Here is a 19592-nt window from a genome sequence, read left to right as displayed (position 1 = left end):
AGACTTTCAGTTTTTAGTCTGGGACTGTGAAAGTCGTTTGGTGTAAGCCCAGCATTAGACTACTGCAACTCTCTACTGGCAGGTCTTCCTGCATGCACCACCAAGCATGTATGTCTCTAGCCTACAAAATAGCAACTGGCTCAGCTACTGCATATCTGAACTCCTTGGTTCCCACTACACTCTTTGAGTGAAAGACGTCTGGCTGAAGGCCTCTACGTCACAAACTAGACTCTTCTGCTCTGTAGTGCCCCGGTGGTGGAATGAACTTCCTCACTCCATCCGATCTACTCAGTCCTTATCAATCTTGAAGAAGAGACTGAAGACCCAACTCTTTACTGAACACCTTCACACATAACCTACACAGAAGACAATGATAAATAAACGTGCAACCTAAAAGCACTTGCATCCTAATGTACTCAAACTTAACCCATGGCACTTACTCTTGTGTTGTTTCTTGACTTCATCTCTGCTTGTGTTGTATTAACTCTCAAATTTACGTCGCTTTGGATAAAAATGCTAAATGACATTGTAGAATTGTAGGTCAGTGACAATGTGAATAATAACAACCAAGTCCATTCATTCACATTAAACATTCCTCCTGTTTCTGTTTGCTTCCTTCGCAGCTCTATCCTAGGATTAAGCCTCGTCAGCGCTCCCTGGCATAGTGTCTCACTCCGCTGACCTCTGGCTAACAGCTGGACTTGTGACAAAACCAAGAGCAGAGAACAAAGGAGCCTGGCGCTCTGTCTTCTCCCCGTGGCCATAACCTCCCCTGGCCTGTTGCTTCTCACAAAAATCCCTTTTCTCTGAAGCAGTGAACTCTTGACACACACATTGACATCAGCACACACATAGACACACACACACAAGGAAACACAAGCACTCCAAATAAGAAAAATCTCTTAAACCACTCCATCCTGACCCCCCTCCCCACCCCCTCCACCTTTCAACCCCATTGCTCTGTCATTGTCCCAACTTGATTTTACCCTGATTCAGTGTCGGCTCTGTATCAGACATCAACTTGAAGAATAAAACACTAACCCATGTCTCAGTATTTCTTGCAGTGTTCACTCTTCTTCAGCCATGACTTCTATGGTGGCACTGGTTTATAAGGTGACTGAAAAATCATCTCTAATGGTGAGACGTTGCTTATTTTTGTTAGTGGAATGTACTTTTATGCCAGTGTTTTGTGCCAATTTGATCCCCATGCACGAAAAAAAACAAACATTAATGCAGAAAAATGTGTCCTGTGTTGAATTTTTCTGTAGTCTAACCACCAAAGATACATAGAGATTTAACCCTTTTAATTCTATTACTCCCCTGCAGAATTATTGAGGAGTGAGATAATCAATTGATTTGCTGCTATCAGTACTGATAAATGGTTTAAAGTCCTAAACATTCTAGTGGAGCAGAAAATTGATATAGGAGGGTAAATTGGAAAAATGTCAAAATAAATTCAGCGTGTTAAAGTAAAGATTAATACAAATTGGCCACACAAATTGTCATTTCATTAACATTATTGCAAGTTTTTTAATTCAGTGTCATCTGCTCAGAATCTGGATGCAGGAGTATTGTGGATGATCTGGTTTTTGTGTGATATGAGATGTATCAAGCTTTGTGAAAAACACTAATTCAAAGGTTGTATTTTTGCTAATCTGATGATCCCTAAAATGAACAGCTCACATGCTGCAGTTTTCAAAAACCATGGAAACTGGTCAGAAACAGTATTTTGTTTTACCAAAAATGGCTGTCAAATTAAGGCGCTTCCTGCACAGCATCTGTAGAGTGTGTAAAGGTTATAAATGTGAAAGATCTCTTAGTTAACGAAATAAACTTGAAGGTTTTCATTTAAATTAATGTCTGTTAAGTCACTACCTATCAGCCTATGTCCAACTGATGAAAGCAGCTGCATATGTAGTATTACGGACTTTGTGTCAGTGGGTGATGCAGCAGACTGTTTTTTCTGGTCTCCAATGGCATTGCAAGTATATAACAGTGACTATGGCCAAAAAAAGAAAGAAATGAGCGATGACTACAGACAATGAAACGGTGAAATGCAAAAACACACCGTATGTTCTGCCAAAGAGACGAAATGGAGATCTTCGAGATTGTAACTTTAACTTGTTGCAGCAATTAGAATTTAATGAAAATAAGTTGTTTTATAGTTTTAAATTCCACAGCAGTAAGTCAGGCAAGAATCAGCTCCACAGGAAGTTCTTGATGGTGTTATTGGGTTATTTTTGCTATTTTCAAGTCATTTACAGTATGTGTAATGTTTTAGGCTTTTATAGTAAGTTGGTCCTCACTTACGACATTCATAGTTTTTTCTGACTTCTGGCACCTGATGAGATTGTTGCTTTTGTTTCAATTTAACTTGACAACATGACAAGAAGACCTCTCGACATAAACTTGCAAATATACAATGAAATCCAGACACTGCACTCTGAACCATAATGCAAACTTTGTTTACTACACTAGACAAAGTTAACACTCAATAACTTATTTTTACTACTAGCTGCTAATAAGGTCTCTGGTCATTGAATGTTGCAGTTATTTTTCTGTGACTGTGACAAACCCCACTTGAAACACTTAATCTCAGGACCAACAAGGTGCTGCTGACACTGTTCCACCATTAAACTAGTGATCATATTTCTATTTTTTATCACAACAAACCACTTTAATTTGAGCCGCAAACCAAACAAACAGTCCAAAATGTAGAAAAAGAGGAAGTAAAAACAACAGTATAAGCAATGGGCATCATTTACAGATAGATGAAGAGACAGTTATTTTGTCTGAAATGGAGATGTTCAGATTCAGACTTCAGATTCGCTTCAGACAATCCTGAATTTGTCCAGTTCTCTTCCCCCCCTTTCAGGTATTCACCATTCCAGTAACACTAATACATGTGTTATGTGTCACATCTAGAGTCCCATCAGCTTGTTCTAAACCTTGAGTGACTGAGTGTGATGCCAAGTGTGCTAGTGGCCCAGGCTTTATCATGGCTTAATCTGTACATAGTGTGAGGAGATGTGTTATATGTCTGTTTGCTGTATAGACAAGTGGGCTTTCTGTATAAACGCTGTACTCACACATTGAATTCTGTAAATGTGAACAATAAAACAGAAGCTCTGGCATGACGGTCCGTGTATCTTTTGGTCATTGGGTTTTCCGTTAACTGAAGGATATTAAAAAACAAACGAGTGGTTATCTGATTTTCGTTTTAAAATACAAACAGGGTCTGAAGTGTGCTGGCTGCTTGCATGGCGAGCTAACCTAAATAAATAATCAATTAGCTGAAATAATTAAACAAATGAGTAATGAACATATTAACGTGAGATATAACTGATAAAGGCTGACAGATAGTAGACTGCTTCTGTACACACTTCATCAGCTCCGTCAGGAGATCATCACACTCCAATGCTTTAAAAAGTCCAAAAAGTGATATAAAACTTAACTTTGTCAAGATTGTGTGTAAATAAAATAGTATTTATTTCACAAACATTTAAAAAAAATGTTTTAATGTACTTTCTGGTCAGTTGAAAATGTGTCCGGAGTTTTTGTCAACACTATCAGACTTTTTTAAATTTTGGGGGAAACAATCTGAAATAATTTAGGGCAGCTATAACTTAAATGTCCCCCCCCCCCATGACCATGGACCATGACCAAAGACTGTAATATAATCCATGATACGATTTCAATTCTATTTATTAAACGTTTACTTCTTTGGCTTTTGAAACGTTATTTTATTGATTTCAAACCGTGCGCATTAAGAAGGGGACTGGGAAAACTAAGTGAAAATAATTCTAATAAGATCATTTCAAATATTTTTAATAGGTATTTTTATGTCTCTGATGGTGTTGAACCAAAACATGTTTGGCTAGACAAAATATAATTTGACAAAAACATCATCCTATTTTTTCAAAGAGATCATTGCCCCGGTGCTGGACAGGATCCACAAACTGCTGAGTCGCCTCACAGCAGGAGGGGTACCTTAATAATGAAGCCAGGAGCCTGCGATTAATTTATATTCGCAATGACTGATGTATCAGGAAAGTGGAAACAGTGCATGCAGTACCAACTCATACTCAACTCAACTGTGCAGTTCACCTTTGTGACACCAGAGGGCACCAAATAATTATCCATATTAGATATGGATATGGCAGTTAAAAAAACATATTAAAAAAAGAGAAGTAGGCGTTGTCTATCAAGGGAAAGGAGGGTTGAGGGATTTGAATACATAAGTGAAGTTGGAGATCATTTTTGCATTGTCTGATTCGTCTCTCAAAATCTTGAAATTCTGAATCCAGTCTTTGACGTGATTTTGAGTAACACCTGTATAACAGTAAATATGCAAGTTTTGCAAAATGTCTACAGTACAGTTTTTAGTATGTTATTTGAAATAAGTGTTAACTTGGGAGTTTAAGAACTCGTCAGTATATTTTAGCAATGGCTTACTTCATCAGATTGCCAGATTTTGCCTTTACAACCTTTATGTTTTTACAGAAAACTGTTAAATATAAACCTGTTGGACATATTGTGGTGCGAAATCTCATAAACATCATAACCTGGATGTTAATACCTGGTTGCAGGACTTTTAGTTGTAAGAGTATTTCTACTGGGACATGAGGTGCTGCTCTCTGAATCCTTCTTCCAACACTATTGGCCTTCAATATAAAGTATCCAAAGAAAAACAACAAAGCATTTGGGATAAGTTACAGGAAAATAAATAGACAAAGGTAAACCATTCCGACTCAGATTTACAATTTGAAAGCATTCAAAGTCAGCTTTTGTCACATGCATTCAAAATATTTCTGGTATTTCTAAGGTTTCTGTGAAGAGCATCGTTGCCTTGCTTTACTACAACACCCACGAGGCACTGGGCGAACAAAGGTTCTCGCATGCGCAGTAGCTGCTCGAGTAAACCGATGACATCACGAGCAGCCCGGACCAACCAGTCTGTTGAATTATCTCCGTGCCGTCTGGACTCTGTTTTCTTTGCTTCACTCTTCTACTTACCTGATGAACTCGTGGACACGGTTACCAAGAAAAATGTCCACAGTGACGAGGTAAGGACAATGTAGTTAGGACAAAACTCTCACCACAACGGCTGAAACAGTACTCGCGTGAGTAACCCACACCGGGCCGTTTGGTTGCGTTGTTAGTGGTGACCTCCGTCCCGGTGTGGCCGGTCCGTGCAGCAGCCCTCATTAACGTGAGCCGCGGAGGGTTTACGGAAGCTCTTTTGTTGAGCTTCAGCTTCAGTGACCTAAACCCGGTCTAGACAGGAGTCAACAGACCGGAGTCCTGTGACATTTGCATCTCTTTTGCAAATTGTTTTTGTTCTGGCTGTGTGGGGGAGGCTGACCTGTCCACACAGGGAACCGCACTCCCAACGGCTAACACCCCAGAAACGACAGTCCATACAGGGGATCCGGGGACCTCAAGGGTCCCTGAGAGGATTCTTAGGGTCTCCCAGGAAAGTGAGTGGAAGTTTGACTCTATGGAGTCTTGGGCTATTTTGTCCATTTTTAAATCCTTTTCATCCTGCCTATATACACACCACTTAAAAATAAATGTATGTGCCATGTTGGTCATTTTTTTCAGCATAACCTCACCTATATGACCTGATTATTGTTTTTTCATTCTGACTTACTGGATCAACAGTTTAAATCCAAAAGAAACACAGAAAAAAACAACAACATAAAATGTGATTTTAAATCAGGTTTTTTTTTAACTTCCAAAACACCATCATGCTCAATGAAGAAATTGCAAACGTGAACACAGGTTGCAAATATAACACATAAGAGGGTTACATCCAGTTCTAAATTTTTATACAAAATATTTTTGACCCTGTCTCCAATTTTACTTGGTATATCATCATCAAACTAAAACTGGCACGGAGTTTCAAGCCAGTTCTTAAGAGATAAATTTATGGTAGGGCTCGACGCTGCTTTGTTTTTATGTCTGGATGTCATGAATAAGTCGTACTTTGGCGCTTTTGGTGACTCCAGAGGGTTACAAGCCATCACATTCACTAGCCTAGATGTGGGAGGTGTGTATTATTGCTGCTAAAAAAAATTTCTTGATTTATCGTCCTATAAAATGTCACAAAATATTGAAACATGTCCATCCCAGTTTCTCAAAGTCCAAGGAGATGTCTCAAACCCAAATGTATTCAGTTGAATACGATGTAAAACACAGAAAAGCACACCTTCATTTTCTGCAATAATAATGATAATAATTTGTTTTATATACTTGGTGATTATTTAACTAGCTCTATGGACCACCGTGATCATTAACTTCTCAGAGATTTATGTAACCAACTTAAGGAGGTCAGGGAATATATTACATAATGCATGAAGGTAGACGTAGTTGTTTCGGTATATAGATGGATATGGGGTTAATGTTGATATGCATCTGTCAGCTTGATTGATACATGGTTTCTGCGGTCCACCAGTGTTAATATTTGAGTTTTAAGAAATCTAACAATAATAATAAATTGGTTGATATTTTTATTATACACAGACAGAACAACTACAAAAATGTTTGATGTGGCTTTCAGTGGTTTGGAGTTGATAAACTATGTATCTTTGGTATACCTGTTTTGCAATTTATTTTTACTAAATCTACACTGATACTGACAGAACTAATATTGTCCAACAAATCTGCCAGGGTCAATTTATCAGTGAGGCTGTAATCTTGCTTGATAAGCTTGCCTTAACAGATTTTTGTGCAAATTAATGTTTGATTTGAGCGGAAAAATATGAGATAACAGCTAATCTGCACTTAACCTAAAATAAAATGTGCTTTATTGATATTCAGGGTTGACCATCGGTTCACATGTCCCAGTGCCATCATTGATTGATAAATAGGGGTCACATATGCTTGGCCCTCATAAAGGGCCCGAACGGCCACATTACCCTTGATAAAAGGAGCGGCCTCTGGAGCTTTTAGACATATGATACTTCACCTGTTCTGAGTTAATATTCAGTTTTATCACTTTCCTGAGAACTGGAATGAGTCACTTGTGAAAGCCATGAAGTTACAGGTCAGTCAGAGAGCATAACACTAAGATTATGACAGCATAACCTCATAGTGGTCGGCTTATTCTAAGTTAGGTGCTTATCAGAAAAGGCTTACATTCCCGAGAATTAAAACGCTCTAAATCATCGAGGGGGCCTGTATGTGCTTGTAATGGGCCGCTGCCTTGTGAGAGGGCTTACTGCTGTGGTGTGATCTGCAGACATGTTTTCACTGTAAACATGGGTGAAGCCTTACGTGATGTACCATGCTGTTATTTTGTCCACAGTGTTAATGCTCAGACAGGGAGTTGGCTGAAAACAGATCAGAATTGACAAGCCCTGGCATTTGAATCGCCTGTCTTGTTTTTCTGAATAGGTGCATATCGCAGATGATTCGTCTTTGTTGGTGTTGCATGCTTTCCCAAGTGCTGTGTGCTTTAAGCCTTCCTATAGAGCCAGGCCGATATCCAAAGGTCTATACTATTGGCTGATATGATAGAATTATCACAGATATATAGGCATAAACATTGACAAATTTCTAATTGGTTTACTGTATTATACCAGTTAAACTATAACTCATTGAATGCTGTTCATAATAACAAAGCCTGTCCTTACATGTCCCAGTATTCAACTCACTTTTATATACACTTTTCATATAACCCAATTCCCTGCCTCAAGGGGCTTTGCATTGACATTACTTATTTATTGTGCATTAGGGTCGGGTGATGTCAACCGAATTGGCATGAAAAAACATTCAATGGAAGATGTATCGTTGTTATTTCTATACATTCTTTCACACTTTTTATATGTATGTATGTTGGATATGAATTACTATTTTATTGTTTGCACATTTCAGCCTATCCTCAGCTATTTGACTGACTTTCCTTAGACTACTTGACCTCCATGTCGGTGATGCATGGGTCAAAGTTTCTTAATATGCAGCCACCCAACCTGTTATGAGAGCCAATCTGCCAAAAATATACCTAAATCACCCACCAGACTCTTGATGCAGCTTATCGTAGCACATTTGTCAGGAAGGAGAACCGAGACGAGGCTTTTAAATCACAAAGTTGGGGTCAGTGGTCGATGACTGTCAGCCCTCAGCGTCCATCAGCCCAACCCTGTTGTGCATTAGGTTTGGTTAAGTGGGCCGGGCCACTTTAGGCAGTGAGTGTGTTTATCTGACTGTTGGCCCAAAGTCCTTATTATGTCCTCTTGCCTGACAGATCAGCAAACACAATAGCATGTTGCTTAACAAGCCTGTCACTCTGTATTAGTTAGTTTAGTGTATAAGTTAGCTACGCCAGTTATCTTTATCAGTCAAAGGCACATTAAGTGATACATTATGGCGTTGCTTCCTCGACACCAGCACAGCCTTCAGCTATAGCAACTGGAGCCTTGTTTTGTTGGCGCTGGTCGTTTGTTGATGTTTCACGTCATCCTACTGTTGTCACAGACACCAGCATTCTCTGTGCTGCTGACGGAAACGGAGCTCGATGAAAAACTGTCCTTGGTGAAACTGACTGCAGCATTGTGACTCAGTTTCAGTTGGCAATGGTGGAGAACTGGAGCACACGTGTCAGTTGTATCAGTTGTGATTTAAAATGTTGTGACCAGCCACAACTGCAATCACACCGATCTTTAATGATATTTAAGTAGATGGATACAATCAGACTTAACTCAGCAATAGAAGTAACAGAAAACTGATACATTTGGCATTTAAAGCATTATTGTGCAATTCCTTGAACTGATAATGGGCAAAGTCTTCATTCAGTTCTTGCCCCACACAATAAATCACCAACAACAAAGTCCATAAACAGTGTCAGTGTATTGTACCATCTCCACTGTCTGTCAGCGCACACACACACACACACACACACACACACCAGCTCTCAGGGAACTGGGTTAATGAACTGAGTGTTACCTTTCACAGGCCTGCCAATGCAGCAGGGGGGGGGCGGCCTCCCTGGTTGGCTCCCATTAAGCAATACAGAATGAAAGAGTAAACGACAGCACCACAACAGGAGGGGAGGTATAGACTAATTATTTTTTCAATGGTGGATGTCATTAAGGAGTGGCTGCAACACAGCTGAGCCCTTAAGACCACCATATGTCAGCATGGTTCCTGGATGTTGAGGTGTCATTAATGTACAGAGGCAGGTGTTGAACCACAGCCCTGCAATCACTGTTTTCCCAGTGAGAATAATGAAAATGTCCATCCCTATTAAAGATGTCAGCTGGTGTATCAGCTTTCTTTTCAGCTTCCTTGGCCATATTAGGAAAATAAATGATGTTGTAACTGTAAATCATGCTCTGTGGAAACCTGTTTAACTATTGCACATGCATTAGATGTGTTAATGCCTGTAATTACTTAGCTTAAGCATTTAGAGGACTTGGCTGTGCCAGTAGAAGAATGGTTATAGTATGAGAGGCTAGCAAATCCAGTTAGTATACATACCATAGTTAGTACTTGACTCAGTTTAAATATTGAGTCACGCTACCTTTCTGTACTCACTCAACACACAAGGCTGAATGAGAACCAAACAGCAACTTCCTGGTCCTAAAAGTAAAGCCAATGCAGAAGAGACTCAAACCTGCAGTCTTTTTAATGGCCAGCAGGGGGGGACTCCACTGCCTGCGAAAAGAAGTCAGCTTGTATAGTCTATGAGAAAATTAACCTACTTCTTACTTGATTCATTACCTCAGCAAACATTTTCCTAACGAGTTGATGGTCATTATCGCTAGTTTCAAGTCTTCTTCAACACAGTATGATGTTCATTTTGTAAATTATAATCCCATTTAGAGGAAAACAGACAATAAAGCAGGATATTCTTTATCATACAGCACACTGTGACCCTTTCACAGTTTGTTTTCAGTTCACATTAGCTGGCAACTTAGCATCCTCCTCCCCAGCTCGACTCTGTCTCTCAAATACGATCACTTCTTAATCCAAAATAAACAAAATGGCAACAGCCAAATTACCAGACTGACGTGGTGGGAGACGTGAAGTTACTGCATCCATTTCTTTTATACTGTGTATGGTGATGATATGACAATATACTGTGTACTATGAGATGATCCACATTTAGTATAATTTACCTTTCAATGTCATTGCCTTGTTGGTATTTAATTGGACTAGCTCAAACATTCCTGTCTGGTTATTTTATCCTCTCAACAGTTTCCTCAGAAACTTCACTATAGTATATTGATGTCACAACACATTCTGCCACACACATTACGGCTCCATCTAACAATTGTTTATAGTTTTGATGAATCTGCTGGCCATTCTCGTGATCATTTATTTGTTTTACAGAATGCCTGCAAATAATTATACATTAAATTTCCAAATCCTTTCAAATGAGAAACTGAAACCAGAGAATCTTTGGCATTGGATGTTTTGCATAATTGTTTCATGCTCCTCGATACACAGTGATTAAGTAAAGTAGTGTGCCTAGAGCTAGAGCAGCCATTTTCCGTCTGACTAGTTCAGCAATGTGACATTCATGATGTGATGTAAAAGTTCTTGAATTTTTATGGGAAACAACTAGTTCCTCCTGGTGTGTGAGCTTCATGTCCTCAGACCCAGCTCTCTCTGTACGATGGGTCGTGGATCGTGTGGGATAATCTGTGGACCTGCAGTGCTCTGCTGGCCCGCCACAACAATAGGCCTGTATGACTGTTTGAATGTGCCATTCTTTGTGCGGTGTGCTTCACTTGGGCCAGACAATAGCTTCATTTAGCATCCCTTCTCTATCGAGGCCTGCTCCGTCACCATGGCACCCCTGCCATGCCACACCCTGCCCCCAGTCTGGCCCGGCTTTGCACTTGTCCTCGCTGTTGGGACAGCTGGGCTTAGACAGCCGTTGTTGGCCACACCCATGACCCAACCTCACATTTTGAGGATTGTTGTTTTGTGTCCGAGCTGCCAGATCTCTCCTCAGCTTTACAGTTTTTATTTGTAAAAAGTTTTATATATAAGGTATTATCGAAGCCCTAACCTTGAGCTTGTTGGAGACCTGATAAACATTATTTACTATAGAGAAAATCAGTCTGAGGTTTCCTGCATTGACTTTAAGGAAAGGTGGGCCACCTCGCCTGAAATAAGGACTGACTCCTCGCTTCTCTATCATAACATATTAATAGACTTTTAGAACAATAAAACATAAACCCTTAGGGAGAAAAAACAGAGTTGCTAAAGGAGATTATGGTTTCAGTTTGGTTTGTTTGTTTGTTGAGAAACTACAGGCCTGATTTGCATGAAACCTGTTGGAAGTGTGGAGCATGGGCCAAAGAAGAACCCATTAACTATTGAAAAATAAGTTGGTGCTAAGAGCTTTACTTTGAGTTCATCTTTAGCAGTCTGCTTTATTAAATTTAATTGTAGAAGCAAACAGAAAATAGAATTGTTTATAGCCTAACTGATTCACGGTTTCACTGATATTATTGGCTGTTCAAAGCCTTATCCGTATCAATTGGTATGGGCAAATATGTTATCTAAATCTGCATGTAATCAAAAGGCATTTTTTCACTCTAGCTAAAAAACTAAATTTATATATATATATATATATAAACTTCATTTCAGACAGATACCCATCCAACAGTTGCACACTGCTTGTCCCCTCCCAGAGTCCACTGGCTCTTGACCTTTGTGATTGTTCGTAGGTGAAAGGGCAGTGCACCCTGTTTCCAGCTCAGCCACTCAGCAGTGGCAGTTTTTTAATTAATGGGCTTAAGGTTGACAGCTTTCAGACCCTTTGGTGAGTAATTGATCCTTCACAGCAAGTCATTCACTCTTTCCCCTGTTTTTATTAGCAATAAAAAAAACATCACAGCGACTAGATGATGTGAACTGGATCTATAACAAAAAATAATGAGTGTATTGCCCCAGTTTAATCCTAACGTGCTTGAACAAAAAATCACTTTAACCTCTCAACACCGAAACCTGTGTAATTATTATTATTAGGTGTGTTGAGTGTTCTAAAGTTCTGCTCAGTCACTGTTGTTTCAGCAAAGACTCCCTTTTCACAGAGCATCCTGCCTCCAGAGAAACAAGCCTTGATCTGCAGTCTTTTGGTTCTATAACTAGAACTAGGTGACCTATGAAATTATATTTTGGGCCAATCTGAACTTGCAGTTTTACCCTCGACAGCACAGTACAAGCTGTGCTACTTCTGATGCCTGCAGAGATACCTTTTTTAGACTGTTTAAAGAGGTAAAGACTCTATAATCGGATAGTAATGTGTAAAATGCGGCAACCTAGACCTATAAAATAATCAAGAAAACAATGTTAAAACATAACATGATAATTCTAATAGAAAGTAAGTTTCCTAATCCTAGAATTAATAAAACGAGTGCAGTGCCTGATACCAATATCAGTGAAAGTCCACGATTTTCAACCCCTAATTCAATACCTCAGTAACAACAGAAAATACAGTGAATTCCATTTTATTCTTCCTGACTGCCAGAGATGGAATTTAATACCGGGATGACTAGGAACTCATCAAAGCGTAATTACTTCAGTAGTTCCTGTTTTATGTAATTTTCTGAATTTTTTGTAGTTGGCGTCATCGAGTTTTCTGGTGTTTGGGAAACATATCTGTCCTACAGCGTCCTGTATTTTTATGTCACCACCTACAAAGCAGTCCCTGATTGGGGGTTACGTTGTCAACTATGCTGCAGTCGCTGATTGACTCGGGTACATTTTCATTTCTTGAAATGAAGTGGAACAGATCTATCACGTAGAGCCAACAGAAATGTTGAGCTCATGCACTAGAATGGTCTAATGGATGGTTCCATTCAGTAGTATAACGGTGCGTTCAGACCGGACGCGTAGCGAATATTTCGCGCGACAAGATTACATACAAAGTCAATGCAAACACACGAATAGACGCGAATTTTTGCCGGCGGCGCGAATCGCGGGTTTCGCGCGACGCGAATGTCGCGTCAATCAATGAATGAAACAACGCGAATTCGCGTGAGTTCAATAAATTCAACTTTGGCGAAATATTTGCGTGACGCTGTGTCGGGACAGCCTATCAGCGTTGAGATTCTGGACGACAGTGTCCGAGATACATACATGAGAGAGAGGAGAAAAGAGGCAGGAAGGAGGAGTGGGTCGGCAGGAGGGACAGGAAAAAGGTGGAAGTACTCTGCGGTCCTCTCTCCGTGCTGAGTGCGCCTCCGGATGATGTCACTCACCCAGACACGACAGCGTGTTTTCCCACGTATCTCGGACTTCCAGAGCAGGTACAGGGACGCTATGCTTGTCATGGTTGTCACGTTACTCGCGCGAGTGACGCGAATTAAATGAAATTCTCGCGCGAGTAACGCGACGCGAAAATTCGCTACGCGTCCGGTCTGAACACACGGTAACAGTTAATATGGGACCCTCTCATAACACTCGCAATGGTTACATAAAATGCTACTAATAAATATGCCCTAGATTTCATGAGCTTGCACTTGACACTGCACTTCCTTGGGTCCTCAGCAAAACACCAGCCAAGTGTGAAGTCAATTGGATGAAAGGTTGTTGAGAAAATCGAAGGACAAACATACATAAGATAGACTCCTTTCATTTTACTGAGATTTTACACTGAAAAGTGAGGTTGCGTTAACGTACAATACACCACCACCGCATACAGCAGGTGCCCTTTTATTATTAGCGCCCCTGCCCCTCAAACATCCTGAGTCTGCCAGTTCATCCAGGTGGGTTTTTTTTAAGATGTGATATTAGCAGGAAATCGTATTACTTGTTTTATCCACGAGACAGTACAACAGTATATTTAATCCATGACAAATGGTTTCCCTTCGGAAATATATGAGACCACATGACAGAATAAGTGAGATCTCCTCTAAATATATGTTATCAGAGGGCAGAGCGAGCTGAGCTGTAATTTTAAACCAAAGCTGAAAAGATGAAGTCCTCTAACTGCTCCCAGCTCAACACAGTTATAAATGCACTCTAATAAACATTTCAATTTTGGAAAATAGTCTTTCCTGGAGTGCCTGTCATTTGGAGTGACATAATTGTCTCAGGCTGTTACAGTATGTCACATGACAGAGGCTATATTTATGCTTCCTTGCTTGGTTCTGCTCCTGGCTGAAGTCTTACAATCGCTTAATGTTTCTCAGCTTGTGTAGTTTTTTAATTAATAGCCTCGCTTTGCTTTCCCTGCTCAAACGTGGTATTCAGTTGTTCTTCACAAAGTTAGAAAGTGACTGTTCTCCTGCCAGATTGGGAGAAACCTCAGATTACCATGACAATGAGTATCAAAATTAATCACTTGTGTGGCGTAGCCGCAAGATGTGGAAAGAGCTGTAGCTAGCTGAGGTTCAAACAAAGGGAGCATGTGGGTCCTGTACGTGTGTGGGGGAGTCCCATAACTGAGATGTTGGTCTGGGAGGATGGGAGGGGGTTTTATGGGCCAAGTGGGATTCATGTTTCAATCCGTGCTCGCCTCCATCCCCATTGTCTAGGTCACATTATGAATGTTAATTCCCAAAGCGGAGATGCTGGAAATATGATTTTTTTTTAATGAGTTTGCAGTTTTGCCGAGTCATGAACTCTCTATCTTGACTTTTTATTTGTTGTGGGAGACGATCCAGCTGGTTGGATGCCAGTTTTTTTAACTGACAGCAAAATTTCATGCAGTCGTCAGTTCAGGCTGCTACTTGTAGTTATGGTAATAACAGCTCAATCACTGAAAGCCGGGGCGTGTTTGACATATTAAATTGAACTTTATCTCACTCACGAATAAGGCTTTGTATCTCAGCCTGTATGCCAGCATTTCAACCGTTAAATGCTGGAAGTTAGAAGATTTCCTGTATCTTATCAGGGCACATTTATAAAGAGGATTACTCTCAAAAGATGGTGACTGTGGCAGTATCCAGGTGCAGGCTTTTCATCTGATTTTGAGCTTTAAAACAACATAAAGCTTGTTTTGACGTCTATGTCAGACAAAAGCTCAACTCCCACACGATGACCTCACAAATCACAATTTTCTAATTTCATTCCTTCAGGGCACATATTAACGCTTATAAACCATTACAGAAGTGACATGTGGATTGGCAGAATGCACCATGTTTGATTCATTTTCTGGGGTTGGAGCAGGTCAGATGCCAACATGTTTCTCCCTCAGACACAAACCAAAGCATGTCTAACAAGCCTTGAAACAGCAGACAGATATCAGATTCAGCTGCAGACTGTGCCAGAGCACGGCATGCTTTATCCTGCTCTTAAAATGCCGCTCCACCCTCCAGAAAGCACGCTCAAGTTCTGACAAGTTGTAGCAGCAAAAGAGCAATGCCGGGAAAATATGTTTTGACTATGTTTTTATCTTTCCTTCATTCATGAATTGATGCATTTTTAATCAATTTAAAAGTTTGCAACAGCATCGAGGAAAGGATTAAGAAGAGGTAAAAGTTGAGTTCTTCGGGCTTTATCATGCACGAAGTTGCTCTGCTTTGATTTGAGATAATCCTCTGCATAATATATGGAAACAAATGCACACTGTGGTTTATTAGTTTCTCTTTGTGTTGTTTGTATGCCTCCTAAGCAGAGCTGTTTTGGTATTTCTTACCATGGTAATGTAATTTCCCGTTAAGTGAATTGCCGTCTGTGGAGCCAGTAATGTCAGTCATGCACATTGTTATTGAATTTGTAGAAATTGCGATTGTTTGAAAAAGCGCTCTTTGTTTTTTGTCTTTTTTTGTTGTTGTTGTGAAGCACATTGTGACTTCTTACAAATAACAGGATTCGTACAAGGATCCTCAATAAATTTGAACTGTTATGGTTTCAAGGTGTGGGATATGCCTGAATTTGGATATAGTTATTGAAATGATTTTTCGCGGCTGTGGCTCAGTTGGTAGAGTTGGTTGGCCCCCAACCGAAGGGTTGGTGGTTCGATCGTCGCAGCCTACATGTCGAAGTATCCTTGAGCAAGATACTGAACCCCAAATTGCCCCCGATGCTGCGTTCATCGGTGTGAGAATGAATTCCCAATGGTGGCAGGTGGGACCGTTTAGGGTAGCCTCTGCCACCAGTATGAATGTGTGTGTGAAAGGGTGAATGAGCGCAGTCTGTAGTGTAAAGCGCTTTGAGTGGTCGCAAAGCGACTAGAAAAGCGCTATATAAGTGCAGGTCCATTTACCATTTCAACATAATCTGTTGTAATTTAATCTACATAATTACTCATGTAAACCTAAAATCTTTTAACATTTGAAATTTATATTTTTATGTTGTCTCCTGTCACACCAGACACTGAGGTTTTTTTTTCCAAAGTCTGGACATTTTTGGGTTACTCCTTGGAAGTTCTTGAAAAGTGCTTGAATTTGACTTTTGAATTTGACTGAGCTAGGGATGGGCGTTGTGTAAGAAACCTGCCAACTCGAGCATCTATAATGATATCACTGCATGCATACATAGGCAAAATAAATTGTAAATGGTAAATGGACCTGCACTTATATAGCGCTTTTCTAGTCGCTTTGCACTACAGACTGCGCTCATTCAGCCTTTCACACACACATTCATACTGGTGGCAGAGGCTACCCTAAACGGTCCCACCTGCCACCATTGGGAATTCATTCATTCATTCAGCAATTTGGGGTTCAGTATCTTGCTCAAGGTTACTCCGACATGTAGGCTGCGACGGTCAGGGATCGAACCACTGATAATGAATGCTTTTATTTTGAAAGGATGAAAAGAGACTTCCTGTTGAAAACTGACTAATGCGAGGTGATACTGTAAAGATAACGTCAAGGAGTTCAATGTTTTATTTTTTTAGCCCCTGAAGAAGCATGAGGTTAGTTTTCACAGTAATCTTGCATATTTAAGTGTGTTTTGTGTTGGATAAAATAATTCATGCTAGCAAGGTTTGATACAGTAAGCTAGTTTTACTCAAATAAATACTTAAAATTAAGTCGACTAAAAATTCCACATGATCGACCAAATTCTTAACCTTTTAAACGATCATCGATTAATTATTCCCATCCCTAAAAGCTACACAAACCCTTAAATATAATTCCTGAAAGTAACGCATTCTGACCTGGTTACAAACTGAAACAGCTATCTTTATTCTTTCCTGATGCAGTATATCACCAGGTGACAAAAAAGTTTTCTATTGATCTGAAAGTTAGCTGCAGACAAGAGCTGCTGTCTTTCCTCCGGGAACTTGAGGAGTCCCGGTTTCTTTGTGCAAACTTTTAGGCTGCAGCTACGTCGAACAGGTTCCCACAGTATAACATATCTGTGCGATAACATTACTGTAGAAAAGCCATCAAAACAGCCATGCAGTCAGACGAAACCAGCTGCGTCAACAGCTAAATGTTCCTCAGGAGTGATTGTGTTACCGCTTTAAGTGGCGACCATTGTCCACGTCCATATTTCTTTCTTTTTCTCACAGTAATGTAACTTGTTATGAATGAAGGTCCATCTTTCAGCACTCTAACCCTTAAAGTGTCATTTTGGATTTTTCTACAATTACAGAGACATCTGTAGTGTACTACTGCTCTGAACACGGTGTTGTTTGTGTCCCAGTACAGTTGATAGCTGAGAGGCCACGGGGCAGAGGCTGTCAGGTCAATCCTGTTAAACCACAGGTGTCCTTGTTAACGTCCCCAAACATCCTTTTTCTGCTGTTTGTGTTTTGGTTTCATTTTTTCCCCACTTTCCTGCCCAGCAGCTCCAGGTTCATGCCTCTTTTCCTTGCTTTGATATTTAGTTTTGGCTCGTCAGGTTATTTTTCTCCGCTCAGATTATGACACACTCTGAGATAAGCAGCTTGTCAACCATCCAGCCATGCAAGATGGCCGCAAACTGTACACCGGCCTGCTCGGTTTCACCTTATCATTTGCCGCTGTGTCAGTCAGTCAGTCATGCGTCCGGCTGGACATAAGCCAATCTCGCATCCCGTGTCGGTGGTCACAGATGAGGAGCAGACCTCGGACCTTTTCACATGGATTTAGTCTGGTGAGCTAATTCTCCGAGCGTCCATGTGTGACATCAGCTCCAGTGTTTTGAAGCTGTCTTCACCCTCAGAGCAGACTGGATGCTGATTGGATTATGTTGGATTAACATTACTTTCGTTGATTTGTTTGTTTGTCTATATGTAACCTCTACTGTAAACCCCCTCTTTCTTATCTCTCTGCTGAAATCGTTAACTACTGACTTCTCACTGCGCACTGAGCTTGGCCTACATCTGGAGGGATCAACAAGTTAAGCCGCAGCCTTTTAACCCTCAAATTCTGTCAATCCGTTACAAGCACGTTCACTGCAGCTGCAGCCAGTCTCTTCATAATGTTTTTGCAGCAGTGCCTTCCACCTCTCCTGAGAACATCTTTTATCTTCTTGTCCCCAGATACTCCTGGTTTTCCTCTGAATACAGGAGTGAATTAAAATTTGAGCATCAAAGAAATAGATAGAAATGTACAGTCAAGACAGTTTTGTTTGCTAAAAATGCAGTGTACTTTTTTGCATGTCAATAACACATGCTATACTATTACATATTGTATTTATGTATAAAATATGCTTATTTCAGAACAGATCCACTCTAAATGTGAGATAAAGTTGGTTGATTATTAGTCCTTTTTATGTTAGGGATGCACAGATATCGATGATTAAAATAACACTTCGGCTGATAGCTGATACTGATGGGATTTCTTTCTGTTAATTTAGTTTTCATTGTTATTTATTTACCTTTTGTGCCAGGGAAACAAAGGGGCATTTTTGAGCCCAAAAACTTTAAGGAAATGTACAAGTCCTTGGAAACATAAATAGGGCTATTTTTCACCTTTTTCATAAAGATTATAGTGTTCTTCTTCTTTGAATCAGAAGCTGCAGTAGCAGTATATGCCAGCTACCGTTGTTTGAGTCCGACCGCAATAACCAACACAACATTTAGCTAGCGCTAAATCATTGCAGCAGATAAACATCGGCCACTGCTGCCAGTAAATGTCATTTTATTTGCCGATAGACATGTCAACATGTCAACATGTCTATCTGCAAACCACTGTGGAATTAGTGTGTCTTCTTTATATCCTTGTCTTTTTGTTTTAGGTATCAGAGCAAATAAATGACTTCAAATTAGTACACAAGTATGGTAAAGCTGTTAGATATTAGAATAGTAAGAAGAGAAAGAAAATTCCAAATGCATGCACTGTAGAAGACCATGAGATTGACTCCAGAAAAGACTAGTTGAGTTAAGATTTGTTTGTTACGGAAAAGATGGAACATCCACTGAAAACTACAAATGTTAAACTTTGGAAAACTCCTTGCTTATTGATGTTTTTAGTGCTATTTCTTTGGGGTTTTTTAGACTTCAGAGATAGAGGCTCACTCTCTGTGATTATATGAGTGTATAAATTGAGAAAGACCATCCCTACCATTAGGTTAATGCTATTATCTCTACCACAAGCTAAATCTATCCTCAAAAACACTTCCTTCTTTTGCTGTTTTCCTTCTTTCTCTGCCTCTAAACTGTAAAGTGTTTTGACTTCCTTTTCGTGTTTGCTGTTGCTTTGCTGCGGAGATTATTGGATCCAGAAAGTTGCATGGCCCCTTCTGGGATGGACCTT

General features: G+C 40.1%; 2 protein-coding genes across 5 annotated transcripts in view; both read left to right on the top strand.

The window, feature by feature from the left end:
- Positions 1-3142, top strand: part of ppp1r13bb (protein phosphatase 1, regulatory subunit 13Bb) — a 38654-nt gene extending 35512 nt beyond the window's left edge. For all 4 annotated transcript variants that reach the window (XM_059355948.1, XM_059355947.1, XM_059355946.1 and 1 more), the window contains one exon: positions 624-3142. In XM_059355948.1, the coding sequence (XP_059211931.1) occupies positions 624-665 (42 nt within the window). In that variant the 3' untranslated portion in view covers positions 666-3142. The remainder of the gene's footprint in view (positions 1-623) is intronic.
- A 1789-nt stretch (positions 3143-4931) lies between these two features.
- The window catches only part of LOC131990950 (disheveled-associated activator of morphogenesis 1-like), a 66819-nt gene continuing 52158 nt past the window's right edge, over positions 4932-19592 (top strand). Inside the window, exon 1 of the mRNA XM_059356202.1 lies at positions 4932-5066. The gene's annotated coding sequence lies outside the window, so the exon portion shown is untranslated. The remainder of the gene's footprint in view (positions 5067-19592) is intronic.

Source organism: Centropristis striata, chromosome 18 (assembly GCF_030273125.1).
Source record: "Centropristis striata isolate RG_2023a ecotype Rhode Island chromosome 18, C.striata_1.0, whole genome shotgun sequence".
Classification (NCBI taxonomy): Eukaryota; Metazoa; Chordata; class Actinopteri; order Perciformes; family Serranidae; genus Centropristis; species Centropristis striata.
This window is presented reverse-complemented; position numbering and strand designations above follow the sequence as displayed.